Source organism: Salmo salar, chromosome ssa13 (assembly GCF_905237065.1).
Source record: "Salmo salar chromosome ssa13, Ssal_v3.1, whole genome shotgun sequence".
Lineage (NCBI taxonomy): Eukaryota > Metazoa > Chordata > Actinopteri > Salmoniformes > Salmonidae > Salmo > Salmo salar.
In genome coordinates this window covers 104,960,252-104,978,289 of record NC_059454.1, presented here as the reverse complement: position 1 = coordinate 104,978,289, position 18,038 = coordinate 104,960,252, and the positions used below count along the sequence as shown (strand labels likewise).

The window sequence follows — 18,038 nt, the reverse complement described above, 5'->3', positions numbered from 1 at the left end:
GGAATTTACTTTTGATACTTAGGTATATTTTAGCAATTACATTTACTATTGATACTCCGGTATATTTAAAGCAAAAACTTTTAGACTTACTCAAGTAGTATTTTACTGGGTGACTTAAACTTGAGAAACTTTCTATTAAGTATCTATACTTTTACTCAAGTATGACATTAAGTCATTGCCTTCATCAATAAGTGCATTGATGACGTCGTCCTCACAGTGACCGTACGTACATACCCCAACCAGCAGCCATGGATTACAGGCAACGTCTGCACTGAGCTAAAGGCTAGAGCTGCCGCTTTCAAGGAGCAGGACTCTAACCCGGAAGCTTATAAGAAATCCCACTATGCCCTCCAACGAACCATCAAACAGGCAAAGCATCAATACAGGACTAAGATCGAATTGTACTACACCAGCTCTTATGCTCGTCAGATGTGGCAGGGCTTGCAAACCATTACAGACTACAAAGGGAAACCCAGCCAAGAGCTGCCCATTGAAACGAGCGTTCCAGACGAGCTAAACTACTTCTATGCTTGCTTTGGGGCAAATATCACTGAAACATGCATGAGAGCACAAGTTGTTCCCGGAATACTGTGTGATCATGCTCTCCGTAGCCGATGTGCTTAAAACCCTTAAACAGGTCAACATTCGCAGTGCCAGACTGTAACACCAACATGTTTTAAGACCACCATAGGCCCTGTGCCCAAGAACACTAAGGTAACCTGCCTAAATGACTACCGACCCGTTGCACTCACGTCTGTAGCCATGAAGTGCTTTGAAAGGCTGATCATGGCTCACATAAAACCATTATCCCAGAAACCTTAGACCCACTCCATTTTGCATACCGCCCCAACAGATCCATAGATGATGCAATATCTGTTGCACTCCACACAGCCCTTTCCCACCTGGACAAAAGGAACACCTATGTGAGAATGCTATTCATTGACTACAGCTCAGTGTTCAACACCATAGTGCTCTCAAAGCTCATCAATAAGCTGAGGACCCTGGGACTAAACACCTTCCTCTGCAACTGGATACTGGACTTCCTGATGGGCCGCCCCCAGGTTGTAAGGGTTGGTAACACATCCGCCACGCTGATCCTCAACACTGGGGCTCCTCAGGGGTGCGTGCTCAACGACGAGACAGCCTATAGGGAGGAGGTCAGAGACCTGGCCGTGCGGTGCCAGCATAACAACCTCTCCCTCAACGTGATCAAGACAAAGGAGATGATTGTGGACTACAGGAAAAAGAGGACCGAGCACGCCCCCATTCTCATCGACGGGGCTGCAGTGGAGCAGGTTGAGAGCTTCAAGTTCCTTGGTGTCCACATCACCAACAAACTACCATGGTCCAAGCACACCAAGACAGTCGTGAAGAGGGCACGACAAAACCTATTCCCCCTCAGGAGACTGAAAAGATTTGGCATGGGACCTCAGATCCTCAAAAGGTTCTACAGCTGCATCATTGAGAGCATCCTGACTGGTTGCGTTACTGCCTGGTATGGCAACTGCTCGGCCTCCGACCGCAAGGCACTACAGAGTAGAGGTCGACCGATTTTATGATTTTTTTCAACGCCGATACCGATTATTGGAGGACATGTATGTATGTATGTATGTATGTATGTATGTATGTATGTATGTATGTATGTATGTATGTATGTATGTATGTATGTATGTATGTATGTATGTATGTATGTATGTATGTATGTGCATATGTATGTATATATTTGTAGTAATGACAATTACAGCAATACTGAATGAACACTTATTTTAACTTAATATAATACATCAATAAAATCCAATTTAGTCTCAAATAAATAATGAAACATGTTCAATTTGGTTTAAATAATGCAAAAACAAAGTGTTGGAGAAGAAAGTAAAAGTGCAATATGTGCCATGTAAAAAAGCTAACATTTAAGTTCCTTGCTCAGAACATATGAAAGCTGGTGGTTCCTTTTAACATGAGTCTTAAATAAAATCGGTCAGAGACTCCAGCCACCCAGACTATTTGCATTGCCCCCACCTCCCTCTCCCCCTCTTTTTCACCGCTGCTACTCTCTGTTGTTATCATCAATGCATAGTCACTTTAACTCTACCTACATGTACATATTACCTCAAATATCCGGTGCCCCCGCACATTGACTCTGTACGGTACCCCCCTGTCTTGCTATTGTTATTTTACTGCTGCTCTTTAATTACTTGTTACTTTAATTTCTTATTCTTATCCATATTTTTTTTTAAACTGTGTTGTTGGTTAGGGGCTCGTAAGTAAGCATTTCACTGTAAGGTCTACACCTGTTTTATTCGGCTCACGTGACTAATACAATTTGATTTGATTTGGGTCCACAACTGCCTACATTAATGAGTGTTCTTTGCTGGTGTTAAACCTATATGAAAACATGATACATACAGTGTAATTCAGACCCCTCGTCTTTTTCCACGTTTTGTTACGTTAGAGCCTTATTCTAAAATGTATTAAATATTTTTTTTCCCTCATCAATCTACACACAATACCCCATAATGAAATACCTTTTTTATTCAGACCCTTTTCTATGAGACTCGAAATTGAGCTCAAGCGCGTCCTGTTTCCATTGATCATCCTTGAGATGTTTCTACAACTGGATTGGAGTCCACTTGTAATAAATTCATTTGATTGGACATGATTTGGAAAGGCACACAGCTGTCATATAAAGTCCCACAGTTGACAGTGCATCTCAGAGCAAAAACCAAGCCATGAGGTCGAAGGAAATGTCCGTAGAGCACCGAGACAGGATTGTGTCGAGGCACAGACCTGGAGAAGGGTACCAAACATTTCTGCAGTATTGAAGGTTCCCAAGAACGCAGTGGCCTCCATCATTCTGAAATGGAGACTAGACCTAGACTAGAGCTTCCTAGAGCTGGCCGCCCAGCCAAACTGAGCAATCGGGGGAGAAGGGCCTTGGTCAGGGAGATGACCAAGAACCGATGGTCACTCTGACAGAGCTCCAGAGTTCCTCTGTGGAGATGGGAGAACATTCCAGAAGGACAACCATTCTCTGCAGCACTCCACCAATCAGGCCTTTATGGTAGAGTTGCCAGACAGAAGCCACTCCTCAGTAAAAAGCACATGACAGCCCACTTAGTTTGCCAAAAGGCACATAAAGGACTCTCAGACCATGAGAAACAAGATTCTCTGGTCTGCTGAAACCAAGATTGAAGTCTTCGGCCTGAATGCCAAGCGTCATGTCTGGAGGAATTCTGGCATCATCCCTACGGCAAAGCATGGTGGTGGCAGCATCATGCTGTGGGGATGTTTTTTCAGGTGCAAGAACTGGGAGACTAGTCAGGATCAAGGGAAAGATGAACAAAGCAAAGTACAGAGAGATATTTGATGAAAACCTGCTCCAGAGCCCTCAGGACCTCAGACTGGGGCGAAAGGTTCACCTTCCAACAGGACAACGACCCTAAGCACACAGCCAAGACAACGCTGGAGTGGCTTCAGGACGATTCTCTGAATGTCCTTCAGTGACCCAGCCAGAGCCCGGACTTGAACCCGATCGAACATCTCGGGAGAGACCTGGAAATAGCTGTGCAGCGACGTTGCCCAACCTGACAGAGCTTGAGAGGATCTGCATAGAAGAATGGGAGAACCTCCCCAAATACAGGTGTGCCAATCTTTATAGCATCGTACCCAAGAAGAATTTGAGGCTGTAATCGCTGCCAAAGGTGCTTCAACAAAGTGCTGAGTAAAGGGTCTGAATACTTATATAAATGTGATATTTGATTTGTTTTTGATTTGTAATTAATGTGCAAAATTGTCTAAACCTGTTTTTGCTTTTTCATTATGGGGTATTGTGTGTAGATTGATTGAGGAATAAAAACAATTTAATACATTTTAGAATAAGGCTGTAACGTAACAAAATGTGGAAAAAGTCAAGTTGTCTGAATACTTTCCGAATGCACTGTATTTTGAAAGCTGAGAAACAGCCCTTTCAAACAGCCCTTTCAAGTACCACATCAATGCAATAGTACCACATCAATCAAATGGTAATCAGTCAAAATCACCTCTGAAAATGTGTCTTTATTGGCTTTTTTCCCCAAACTGTCATTTACACAACTTCATAATGAAGAGAAACATGTTATTGAGCATATTGACTCTTCCTTTTTAAGGATTGATCATCTGAAATCAGAATAGCAAAAACCTTTTACTGTGAATGAGTTATAGCCATTTTAGTGACTGGTGGTAATTTCCTGGAATTCCATGGAATGTTCTGTGATCATACACTTTCTTATCTGGATAGTATATTAAACATATACACTAAGTGTACAAAACCATAGGAACACCTGTTCTTTCCATGACGTAGACTGACCAGGTGAATCCAGGTGAAAGCTATGATCCCTTAACTATACATTCATGTACGTACTACCTCAATTGGGCCGACCAACCAGTGCTCCCGCACATTGGCTAACCGGGCTATCTGCATTGTGTCCCTCCACCCACCACCCGCCAACCCCTCTTTTATGCTACTGCTACTCTCTGTTCATCATATATGCATAGTCACTTTAACCATATCTACATGTGCATACTACCTCAATCAGCCTGACTAACCGGTGTCTGTATGTAGCCTTGCTACTTTTATAGCCCCGCTACTGTATATAGCCTCGCTAATGTTATTTTTCACTGTCTTTTTACTGTTGTTTTATTTCTTTACTTACCTATTGTTCACCTAATACATTTTTTGCCCTATTGGTTAGAGCCTGTAAGTAAGCATTTCACTGTAAGGTCTACACCTGTTGTATTCGGCGCACGTGACAAATACATTTTGATTTGATATTGATGTCACTTGTTAAATCTCCTTCAATCACTGTAGATGAAGAGACAGGTTAAAGAAGGATTTTTAAGCCCTGAGACAATTGAAACATGGATTGTGTGTGTGTGCCATTCTGAGTGAATGGGCAGGACAACAGATTTAAGTGCCTTTGAACGGGGTATGGTAGTAGGTGCCAGGCGCACCAGTTTGAGCGTGTCAAGAACTGCAACACTGCTGGGTTTTTCACACTCAACAGTTTCCCTTGTGTATCAAGAATGGTCCTCCACCCAAAGAACATCCAGCCAACTTGGCATAACTGTGGGAAGCATTGGAATCAACATTGGCCAGCATCCCTGTGGAATGCTTTCGACACCTTGTAAATTCCATGCCCTGACGAATTGAGGCTATTATGAGGGCAATATTATTTGTTTTGTACAAAAATATTATACATTTTATTTTGTCTTAAATTTGATAAGGAAAGACATACACAAGTAATATAATATGAATACAACAATAACTTTAGTGAAAGAATAAGGTTAAGAGAATACATTATTTCATTCAAACCTGAAAACAAAGTGCAAGCTATCATAACCATGAGATTGTATACAACAATCATATTGTAATGAAAATGTAACTGGAATTACAACATTTTATAAGAATATAATAAGACATATAATAACAATCGGCTTTTACAACCTCAAATTCTTCTTACACACACTCCACTAGGCCTATAGCCTAATACATTCCCCTAGGCCTATAGCCTAATACATTCCCCTAGGCCTATAGCCTAATACATTCCCCTGGGCCTATAGCCTAATACATTCCCCTAGGCCTATAGCCTAATACATTCCCCTAGGCCTATAGCCTAATACATTCCCCTAGGCCTATAGCCTAATACATTCCACTAGGCCTATAGCCTAATACATTCCACTAGGCCTATAGCCTAGTACAGACCTGTATCTATCCTACCATGCCTTTCTAAGGTCTTCGAAAGCCAAGTCAACAAACAGATTATCGACCATTTCGAATCCCACCGTACCTTCTCCGCTATGCAATCTGGTTTCAGAGCTGGTCATGGGTGCACCTCAGCCACGCTCAAGGTCCTAAAAGATATCATAACCGCAATCGATAAGAGACATTACTGTGCAGCCGTATTCATCGATCTGGCCGAGGCTTTCGACTCTGTCAATCACCACATTCTTATTGGCAGACTCAACAGCCTTGGTTTCTCAAATGATTGCCTCGCCTGGTTCACTAACTACTTCTCTGATAGAGTGCAGTGTGTCAAATCGGAGGGCCTGTTGTCCGGACCTCTGGCAGTCTCTATGGGGGTGCCACAGTGTTCAATTCTCGGGCCGACACACTTCTCTGTATACATCAATGATGTCGCTCTCGCTGCTGGTGATTCTCTGATCCACCTCTACGCAGAAGACAACATTCTGTATACTTCTGGCCCTTCTTTGGACACTGTGTTAACTAACGAGCTTCAATGCCATACAACTCTCCTTCCGTGGCCTCCAAATGCTCTTAAATACAAGTAAAACTAAATGCATGCTCTTCAACTGATCACTGCCCATACCTGTCCGCCCGTCCAGCATCACTACTCTGGACGGTTCTGACTTAGAATATGTGGACAACTACAAATACCTAGATGTCTGGCTAGACTGTAAACTCTCCTTCCAGACTCACATTAACCATCTCCAATCCAAAATTAAATCTAGAATCGGCTTCCTATTTCGCAACAAAGCATCCTTCACTCATGCTGCCAAACATACCCTCGTAAAACTGACCATCCTACCGATCCTCGACTTCGGTGATGTCATCTATAAAATAGCCTCCATCACTCTACTCAACAAATTGGATGCAGTTTATCACAGTGCCATCCGTTTTGTCACCAAAGCCCCATATATTACCCACCACTGTGACCTGTACGCTCTCGTTGGCTGGCCATCGCTTCATATTCGTCACCAAACCCACTGGCTCCAGGTCATCTACAAATCTCTGCTAGGTAAAGCCCCACCTTACCTCAGCTCACTGGTCACCATAGCAGCACCCGCCCATAGCAGGCACTCCAGCAGGTATATCTCACTGGTCACCCCCGAAAGCCAATTCCTCCTTTGGCCGCCTTTCCTTCCAGTTCTCTGCTGCCAATGACTGGAACGAACTGCAAAAATCACTGAAGCTGGAGACCCATATCTCCCTCACTAGCTTTAAGCACCAGCTGTCAGAGCAGCTCACAGATCATTGCACCTGTTCATAGCCCATCTGTAAACAGCCCATCCAACTACCTCATCCTCATACTGTATTTATTTATTTACATTTACATTTACGTAATTTAGCAGACGCTCTTATCCAGAGCGACTTACAAATTGGTGCATTCACCTTATGATATCCAGTGGAACAACCACTTTACAATAGTACATCTATATCTTTTTGGGGGGGAGGGTGGGGGAGTTAGAAGGATTACTTAATCCTATCCCAGGTATTCCTTAAAGAGGTGGGGTTTCAGGTGTCTCCGGAAGGTGGTGATTGACTCCGCTGTCCTGGCGTTGTGAGGGAGCTTGTTCCACCATTGGGGTGCCAGAGCAGCGAACTGTTTTGACTGGGCTGAGCAGGAACTGTGCTTCCGCAGAGGTAGGGAGGCGAGCAGGCCAGAGGTGGATGAACGCAGTGCCCTTCTTTGGGTGTAGGGACTGATCAGAGCCTGAAGGTACGGAGGTGCCGTTCCCCTCACAGCTCCGTAGGCAAGCACCATGGTCTTGTAGCAGAGGCGAGCTTCAACTGGAAGCCAGTGGAGTGTGCGGAGGAGCGGGGTGACATGAGAGAACTTGGGAAGGTTGAACACCAGACGGGCTGCGGTGTTCTGGATGAGTTGTAGGGGTTTGATGGCACAGGCAGGGAGCCCCGCCAACAGCGAGTTGCAGTAATCCAGACGGGAGATGACAAGTGCCTGGATTAGGACCTGCGCCGCTTCCTGTGTGAGGCAGGGTCGTACTCTGCAAATGTTGTAGAGCATGAACCTACAGGATCGGGTCACCGCCTTGATGTTAGTGGAGAACGACAGGGTGTTGTCCAGGGTCACGCCAAGGCTCTTAGCACTCTGGGAGGAGGACACAATGGAGTTGTCCACCGTGATGGCGAGATCATGGAACGGGCAGTCCTTCCCCGGGAGGAAGAGCAGCTCCGTCTTGCCAAGGTTCAGCTTGAGGTGGTGATCCGTCATCCACACTGATATGTCTTCCAGACATGCAGAGATGCGATTCGCCACCTGGTTATCAGAAGGGGGAAAGGAGAAGATGAATTGTGTGTCGTCTGCGTAGCAATGATAGGAGAGACCATGTGAGGATATGACAGAGCCAAGTGACTATTTATTTATTTATCTTGCTCCTTTGCACCCCAGTATCTCTACTTGCACATTAATCTTCTGCACATCTACCATTCCAGTGTCTAATTCCTATATAGTAATTACTTCACCACCATGGCCTATTTATTGCCTTACCTCCCTTATCTTACCTCATTTGCACTCACTCAGGGGCGGAAAATCGCGGGGGGGGGCGGGGGGGACACGACCCCCCCATCCTGGGAAAAATATGATTTGTCCCCCCCAATATATCACTGAAACATAACTATGTAATTTAAATAATATTAATAATACGCAATGAAAGCAATTGTGCTGATTATAGACACTTAACAGCACGTTTTTAAGTTTCAAAAGATTGCGACCCCCCCACCCTTTTCCTCACAATGGTTTGATCCACTGGCAAGGTAACAGAGGGGTCGTAGCCACTGTCTGAAAGGCACTCAATGAACGTAACTGACGTGAGGTTAATCCAGTCAATCGCGCACACACACTAGCTGAATATGCACAGCTAGCGCGCAAATATTAACTATTAAGCTAGCTAGTACCTATTCCATTTATGTGGCCTCGTCAAAGATGGAATCTTTGCTATGGTCAATTTATTCCGAGATCAGCATGCAGATGACGTAAGTTAGTGCTTCAAAGTCCCTGTGATAAGGTTAGCGATAAACTGATTTAACCCAGGTAGCAAAGATTATAGCAAACACCACTGAAACTGAATTGGTGTTCGCAAGCTTTGCAAATTCAGCTATTGTTGGAAGCCAGCCAATATGAAACAAACTATTAAAATTACAAAAGGTTGCAGCATATGTTGTGTAAATGGTGAACTCATACAGCTGTCAACTCTTGTCATTTTAATCCGTTTCACATTTGCTAGCTACCTTTTAGATCGAAGCCCAAATAGAATGATAAAAGATAAGATGATAGAAGCCCATCTCCTACTGTAAATAACCAACACACTGTGTGTGTGTGTAGCCAGCCAGCCAGGTAGAAAAATGGCAGAAAAATAAAAGACGGACATCAGAGTATTTTTCAGTACACCAAAACGCAAAGTAAGAACCCTAGTAGCCTAATATCTCAAAGACTAGTTGATAAAATGTTCATAAGAAACAAATGAAATTCTAATGGAAATGTTTCACAATGATGTCATTAGGCAGAGCAGGCAACAGATTGCACACAGACAGCAGAGTTGGGGACAGATATGCAGGGACAGACTGGCAGAGACAGGGAGTCTCAGGTAAGTTTGTTGAGTCTTTGTTTGTCAACATTATGAAAGGTTCTCCATTTTTTTTACTTGTAAAATAGGAACATAATTGGAAAATGCCATGGATACCCCCACTCTCAACTTAAACTGGTGACTGAACTAAGATTTGTTAAAGGCAATGGTATTGCTGTTGTGAATAGTTGTGTAGTTTTGGGTACCGGTAGTTAGGAGTACGGCAAACACCTTATTTCTTTGGTTCCTCAATATACATTTACCATATTACAATGTAGGCTATGTGTTACAGCACTACTTTTGGTGTCCCCCTCAGGAATTGCTCTTGAGAAAATGTCATGTAATTGTCCCCCCCAAAGTTGATATCAGATTTTCGCCCCTGCACTCACTGTATATAGATTTTTCTTTTTTCTACTGTATTATTGACTGTATGTTTGTTTATTCCATGTGTAACTGTGTTGTTGTATGTGTCGAACTGCTTTGCTTTATCGTGGCTAGGTCGCAGTTGTAAATGACAACTTGTTCTTAACTAGCCTACCTGGTTAAATAAAGGTGAAATATATATATTTTAAATACATTCCACTAGGCCTATAGCCTAAAACATTCCACTAGGCCTATAGCATAACACATTCCACTAGGCCTATAGCATAAAACATTCCACTAGGCCTATAGCATAAAACATTCCACTAGGCCTATAGCATAAAACATTCCACTAGGCCTATAGCCTAAAACATTCCACTAGGCCTATAGCATAAAACATTCCACTAGGCCTATAGCCTAAAACATTCCACTAGGCCTATAGCATAAAACATTCCACTAGGCCTATAGCATAAAACATTCCACTAGGCCTATAGCATAAAACATTCCACTAGGCCTATAGCCTAAAACATTCCACTAGGCCTATAGCCTAAAACATTCCACTAGGCCTATAGCCTAAAACATTCCACTAGGCCTATAGCATAAAACATTCCACTAGGCCTATAGCATAAAACATTCCACTAGGCCTATAGCATAAAACATTCCACTAGGGCTATAGCCTAAAACATTCCACTAGGGCTATAGCATAAAACATTCCACTAGGCCTATAGCCTAAAACATTCCACTAGGCCTATAGCATAAAACATTCCACTAGGCCTATAGCATAAAACATTCCACTAGGCCTATAGCCTAAAACATTCCACTAGGCCTATAGCCTAAAACATTCCACTAGGCCTATAGCATAAAACATTCCACTAGGCCTATAGCATAAAACATTCCACTAGGCCTATAGCATAAAACATTCCACTAGGCCTATAGCATAAAACATTCCACTAGGCCTATAGCATAAAACATTCCACTAGGCCTATAGCATAAAACATTCCACTAGGCCTATAGCCTAAAACATTCCACTAGGCCTATAGCCTAAAACATTCCACTAGGCCTATAGCATAAAACATTCCACTAGGCCTATAGCATAAAACATTCCACTAGGCCTATAGCATAAAACATTCCACTAGGCCTATAGCATAAAACATTCCACTAGGCCTATAGCCTAAAACATTCCACTAGGCCTATAGCCTAAAACATTCCACTAGGCCTATAGCCTAAAACATTCCACTAGGCCTATAGCCTAAAACATTCCACTAGGCCTATAGCATAAAACATTCCACTAGGCCTATAGCCTAAAACATTCCACTAGGCCTATAGCATAAAACATTCCACTAGGCCTATAGCATAAAACATTCCACTAGGCCTATAGCATAAAACATTCCACTAGGCCTATAGCATAAAACATTCCACTAGGCCTATAGCATAAAACATTCCACTAGGCCTATAGCATAAAACATTCCACTAGGCCTATAGCATAAAACATTCCACTAGGCCTATAGCATAAAACATTCCACTAGGCCTATAGCCTAAAACATTCCACTAGGGCTATAGCATAAAACATTCCACTAGGCCTATAGCCTAAAACATTCCACTAGGCCTATAGCATAAAACATTCCACTAGGCCTATAGCATAAAACATTCCACTAGGCCTATAGCCTAAAACATTCCACTAGGCCTATAGCCTAAAACATTCCACTAGGCCTATAGCCTAAAACATTCCACTAGGCCTATAGCATAAAACATTCCACTAGGCCTATAGCATAAAACATTCCACTAGGCCTATAGCATAAAACATTCCACTAGGCCTATAGCCCAATAAAGGAAGCGTCAGAATGGAAACAAATTAAAAGCATGGAACAAAGGGGAAATAACACTAACAATCTGAGCTACTGGGTGATGGACTAGGAGTCCCTTTACCACAAGAACTAACTGGGGAAAACGGCTCGTGTTAATGACTGGAGCGGAATCAGTGGAATGGTATCAAATACATCAAACACATGGTTTCCTGGTGTTTGATGCCATTCCATTTGCTCCACTCCTGTGCCCTTTACTGCTTCTTTCACATGCATTGCTTGCTGTTTGGGGTTTTAGGCTGGGTTTCTGTACAGCACTTTGAGATATCAGCTGATGTACGAAGGGCTATATAAATACATTTGATTTGATGATTTGATTTAGTACGTATGTCTGGTTAGTACAGTATATCTATGTACGTGTCCTGTGAGGGTGTGATTGTACCTCAGTATTGTTGTCCTGATCTCAATGACAGAGCTGTCAAAATTGTGAGAAACCTTTCCGGTCCAGTTGAGCTACCTCACGGTGACATAATTCACTTTTAGTCTCTGCACCGAAACTCACTCCTACTAATGACCCATTGGCATCAGTCGTTACTATGGCAATTCAAGATGGCGCTACCCATACCTCTATTTTTATTAAATTTTTTTCCTTTATTTAACTAAGCAAGTCAGTTAAGAACAAATTCTTATTTACAATGACGGCCTACCGGGGAACAGTGGGTTAACTGCCTTGTTCAGGGGCAGAACGACAGATTTTTACCTTGTCAGCTCGGGGATTCAATCTAGCAACCTTTCAGTTACTGGCCCAACTCTCTAACCACTAGGCTACCTGCCGCCCCTAATAAACGTTGTTCGAGATTACAATACTGAAAATAGAGATGTTTCTATGTTACAAAGCACGTGTTTAGGGTTGGTGGATTGAATCTCTTTCCTCAGCGTAACTTCTTGAAGTGTTTCCGTTCCCGTTAACAAACCAAACATTGAAATACCGTTATTGAAGGTAAAGTAAAAACCCAAACTGGGCCGCGCATCAACACCGGTGTATATAGTAAAATAGCTGGCATCCACTGATATCCGGCTCAGTCTTGAGGAGAAGATGTTTATGATATTATAACAACCTACACAGCCACAGCACAACTTAACATTAGGAATCGTTATGAGCATGTCAAATTGTATTTATGAGTAGAACGAGAGCTTCAACTGTCCATTTTTAATTTGACCACAAATATCATTCTGGGTCACAAAACTTTTGTAAAATTGTTTAAGGCGTGTCTTTTGACTCTTTTTTTTTTGTGTGCTTTGCTTGATCTTTTTCAGGAAGAAATGTTGTGAGGGGTTTAAGTTTGTGCTGGGCCAGTGCATTCCTGAAGGTATGGAACCGTTCCCAATCTGCATCCCAAATGGCTCCCTATTCCCTACATAGTACACTACTTTTGGCCAGAGCCCTATGGCACCCTATTCCCTACATAGTACACTACTTTTGGCCAGAGCCCTATGGCACCCTATTCCCTACATAGTACACTGCTTTTGACCAGCCCCGTACTGCACTATGTAGAGAATAGGGTGCCATTTGGGATGTAGATTTATGTCTTTCTTGTGTGTTTGCTTAGATATTTTTGGAAAGCATTCCCTGGTGTTCATAGGTTTGTGTCTCTGGCTTAGCCCATAAACCATTAGATTGATATGCTGTCATTTTGACCTTTCTGTTATTATAACCTTTCTGTTATTATAACCTTTCTGTTATTTTAACCTTTCTGTTATTATAACCTTTCTGTTATTTTAACCTTTCTGTTATTATAACCTTTCTGTTATTATAACCTTTCTGTTATTATAACCTTTCTGTTATTATAACCTTTCTGTTATTATAACCTTTCTGTTATTTTAACCTTTCTGTTATTATAACCTTTCTGTTATTATAACCTTTCTGTTATTATAACCTTTCTGTTATTATAACCTTTCTGTTATTATAACCTTTCTGTTATTATAACCTTTCTGTTATTATAACCTTTCTGTTATTATAACCTTTCTGTTATTATAACCTTTCTGTTATTATAACCTTTCTGTTATTATAACCTTTCTGTTATTATAACCTTTCTGTTATTATAACCTTTCTGTTATTTTAACCTTTCTGTTATTATAACCTTTCTGTTATTATAACCTTTCTGTTATTATAACCTTTCTGTTATTATAACCTTTCTGTCATTTTGACCTTCCTGTTATTATAACCTTTCTGTCATTTTGACCTTCCTGTCATTTTGACCTTTCTGTTATTATAACCTTTCTGTTATTATAACCTTTCTGTTATTATAACCTTTCTGTTATTTTAACCTTTCTGTTATTTTAACCTTTCTGTTATTATAACCTTTCTGTTATTTTAACCTTTCTGTTATTTTAACCTTTCTGTTATTATAACCTTTCTGTTATTTTAACCTTTCTGTTATTATAACCTTTCTGTTATTATAACCTTTCTGTTATTATAACCTTTCTGTTATTATAACCTTTCTGTCATTATAACCTTTCTGTTATTATAACCTTTCTGTTATTATAACCTTTCTGTTATTATAACCTTTCTGTTATTATAACCTTTCTGTTATTTTAACCTTTCTGTTATTATAACCTTTCTGTTATTATAACCTTTCTGTTATTTTAACCTTTCTGTTATTATAACCTTTCTGTTATTATAACCTTTCTGTTATTATAACCTTTCTGTTATTATAACCTTTCTGTTATTTTAACCTTTCTGTTATTTTAACCTTTCTGTTATTATAACCTTTCTGTTATTTTAACCTTTCTGTTATTATAACCTTTCTGAAAGAGCGTACGAAAGCATGCCAGGTGTTTAGTGATTTTAAAGTACACTTATTTCATTACTGTGGGATTTAAAGTACACTTATTTCATTACTGTGGGATTTAAAGTACACTTATTTCATTACTGTGGGATTTAAAGTACACTTATTTCATTACTGTGGGATTTTGATAAACCACATGTTCTGTTAAAATGAGTCCATTGGCAAGTGCCGTCTTAATGTGTGTAAAAGCGTTTTCTTCAAGCATGACATATGATAATCATATTGTTATGAAAGGCATCATTCATCTTACTAAGTATTCAGTGACTGGAGACTTCAATTCTATTCAACTTTATTGGTCCTCCAATTACTAATGTGCTTTAAGATATGAGAGACAATGACTTCAAAGTGCAGTGTCATAAACAAAAGTAATAAGTATGAAACCATCTGCTAAAAGCAGGAACTGGAATCAGACCTGTGTTTGATCGCTCTATTCATACATAACTGGTGCCATCTAGCCTGGTCCCAGATCTGTTTTGTGTTGTTTTATGCCAACCGTAGGAGATGCCTGGACATCACAAACAGATCTGGGACCAGGTTAGGTGCTGTCATAGTGCAGTTAGTCAGTCCTAGCTGTGTTTGTAAGACGGAGGAGTATCTCTATACCAGTCCTAGCTGTGTTTCTGATAGAAGCGTCTATGTGTGTCTACAGATTATGGCGTGTGTGTACAGATTATGGCGTGTGTGTACAGATTATGGCGTGTGTGTACAGATTATGGCGTGTGTGTACAGATTATGACGTGTGTGTACAGATTATGACGTGTGCGATGGCGCCCCCTGTGAACAACAGTGCACGGACCACTTTGGACGGGTCGTGTGCACCTGTTACCCTGGTTACCGCTACGACCGGGAGCGACACCGGAACAGAGAGAAGCCATACTGCCTGGGTGAGACCTGGTCCCACACATAGAAATAAAATGTACATTCTAGTAACTCTATTTCTTTGGTCCTACACCCCTGTATTAACACAGTCACTGAGCAAAGATAACCATGACCAAGTACTACTACTCAGGTATGGCCTCCAGTAAGTGTTGTACCCTCTCCAGCTACATATTCAGCTACACTTTCAACAAAATATTCAGCAACATTTTCAGCTACATAGTCCAAAAAAAAATTCAGCTACATTTTCAACAAAATATTCAGCTATATTTTCAACAAAATATTCAGCTACATTTTCAACAAAATATTCAGCTACTATTCAGCTACATTGTCGGCTACATAGTCGGCTACATAGTCGGCTACATAGTCGGCTACATATTCGGCTACATAGTCGGCTACATAGTCGGCTACATAGTCGGCTACATAGTCGGCTACATATTCCATAATATATTTCACATTGAAGTCCTTTTTTGTTTCAGCGTTGTTATTTTAGTAGCATTCTCTCCCAGGCTTGGACACTGGCAGTCTCACGTTGCATTTTATTTGAAATGGCACTTCTCATGATAGACCGCATTAAGAATACAAGTTGAACAAGCCCGTCTTTGTGTTTTCTCTTTCTTTCTCCTCTCTCTTCACCACCCCCCTCTTTTTCTCTTTCTCTACCCTCTCTCGCCCCCTTTTTCTTTCCCCCTCTCTCGCCACCCCCCTCTCCCTCTCTCTCTCCTGTCACCACCACCTCTCTCTCTCGCTCTCTCCTTCTCTCACCGCCACCCTCTCTCTCTCTCTTTCTCGCCGCCACCCCCTCTCACTCTCTTTCTCGCCGCCACCCCCTCTCACTCTCTTTCTCGCCGCCACCCCTCTCTCTCCCCTCTCTCGCCACCACCCCCCTCTCTCTCCCCTCTCTCGCCGCCACCCCTCTCACTCTCTTTCTCGCCGCCACCCCCTCTCTCTCCCCCTCTCTCGCCACCACCCCCTCTCTCTCCCCTCTCTCGCCGCCACCCCTCTCACTCTCTTTCTCGCCGCCACCCCTCTCCCTCTCTCACCGCCACCCCCTCTCTCTTCCCCTCTCTCGCAACCAACCCCTCTCTCTCCCCCTCTCTCTCTCTCCCCCTTTATCACCACCACTCTCCCCCTCTCACCACCACCCCCTCTCGCCACCTTTCTCTCTCCCATTTTCTCTCCTCTTTCTCTCTCTAGACATGGATGAGTGTGCCAACAACAACGTGACGGTGTGCTCTCAGGTCTGTCTGAACTCTCCAGGGAGCTACAGGTGTGAGTGTGAGAAAGGCTTTTTCCTGGAAGAGGATGGGAAGACCTGCACCAAGGGGGAGAGAGGTGAGGGGGAGATTTGTTTTGGCCGACATTTTTTCTGGTTATTCCATTCCAGGCCCTCTCAGAGTAGGAATGCTATTCTAGGATCAGGTCTCCTCTGCCCATATAAAATGATTAATTATGATCTAAAAGGAGAAACTGATCGTAAACCAGCACTCCTACTCTGAGATGCTTTCTGAACACAGGCCCTGAAGGCACATCTGACAGTGATTTCATTTTTTATATTTACCTTTATTTAACTAGGCAAGTCAGTTAAGAACAAATTATTATTTACAATGACAGGCCTACACCGACCAAATTGTGCGCCGCCCTATGGGACTCCCATTCACGGCCGGTTGTCATAGAGCCTGGATTCGAACCAGGGTGTCTGTAGTGACACCTCTAGCACTGAGATACAGAGCCTGAGACCGCTGTGCCACTCGGGAGAGGACTCTAGGCTACATCCCAAATGACACCCTATTCCCTATATAGTGCACTACTTTAGACCAGAGCCCTATGGAACCCTATTCCCTATATATTGTGCCCTACTTTTGACTAGGGCCCAGAAGTACACTACATAATCAAATCTCATTTTATTGGTCACATGCCGCTGAATACAACAGGTGTAAACTTTGCAGTGAAATTCTTATGGCTATATACAAGGAGTACGGGTGCTGAGTCAATGTGTGGGGGTACCAAGTAGTTGATGTGATTGAGGTAATACAGTGTGGGTAGGGGTAAACACTGACTGGGCAATCAGGATATATGTGTGTGTCAGTGTAGTGTGTGTCAGTGTAGTGTGTGTCAGTGTAGTGTGTGTCAGTGTAATGTGTGTCAGTGTAGTGTGTGGATAGGGTCTAGTGAGTGTCAGTGTAGTGTGTGGATAGGGTCTAGTGAGTGTCAGTGTAATGTGTATCAGTGTAGTGTGTGGATAGGGTCTAGTGAGTGTCAGTGTAGTGTGTGGATTGGGTCTAGTGTGTATCAGTGTAGTGTGTGGATAGGGTCTAGTCAGTGTGCATAGATAGGGTCTAGATAGGTAGGGTAGATAGATAGGGTCTAGTGAGTGTCAGTGTAATGTGTATCAGTGTAATGTGTGGATAGGGTCTAGTGTGTGTCAGTGTAGTGTGTGGATAGGGTCTAGTCAGTGTGCATAGATAGGGTCTAGATAGGTAGGGTAGATAGATAGGGTCTAGATAGGTAGGGTAGATAGATAGGGTCTAGTCAGTGTGCATAGATAGGGTCTAGATAGGTAGGGTAGATAGATAGGGTCTAGTCAGTGTGCATAGATAGGGTCTAGATAGGTAGGGTAGATAGATAGGGTCTAGATAGGTAGGGTAGATAGATAGGGTCTAGTCAGTGTGCATAGATAGGGTCTAGATAGGTAGGGTAGATAGATAGGGTCTAGATAGGTAGGGTAGATAGATAGGGTCTAGTGAGTGTCAGTGTAATGTGTATCAGTGTAGTGTGTGGATAGGGTCTA

The 18,038-nt window shown here is 42.3% G+C and overlaps 1 protein-coding gene across 2 annotated transcripts in view; it reads left to right on the top strand.

The window, feature by feature from the left end:
* ccbe1 (collagen and calcium binding EGF domains 1) overlaps positions 1 to 18,038 on the top strand; it is a 117,627-nt gene that overhangs the window by 61,199 nt on the left and 38,390 nt on the right. For both annotated transcript variants that reach the window (XM_014138844.2, XM_014138842.2), the window contains exons 3-5: positions 12,840 to 12,892; positions 15,121 to 15,255; positions 16,445 to 16,582. In XM_014138844.2, coding sequence (XP_013994319.1) covers positions 12,840 to 12,892; positions 15,121 to 15,255; positions 16,445 to 16,582 — 326 coding nt within the window. The remainder of the gene's footprint in view (positions 1 to 12,839; positions 12,893 to 15,120; positions 15,256 to 16,444; positions 16,583 to 18,038) is intronic.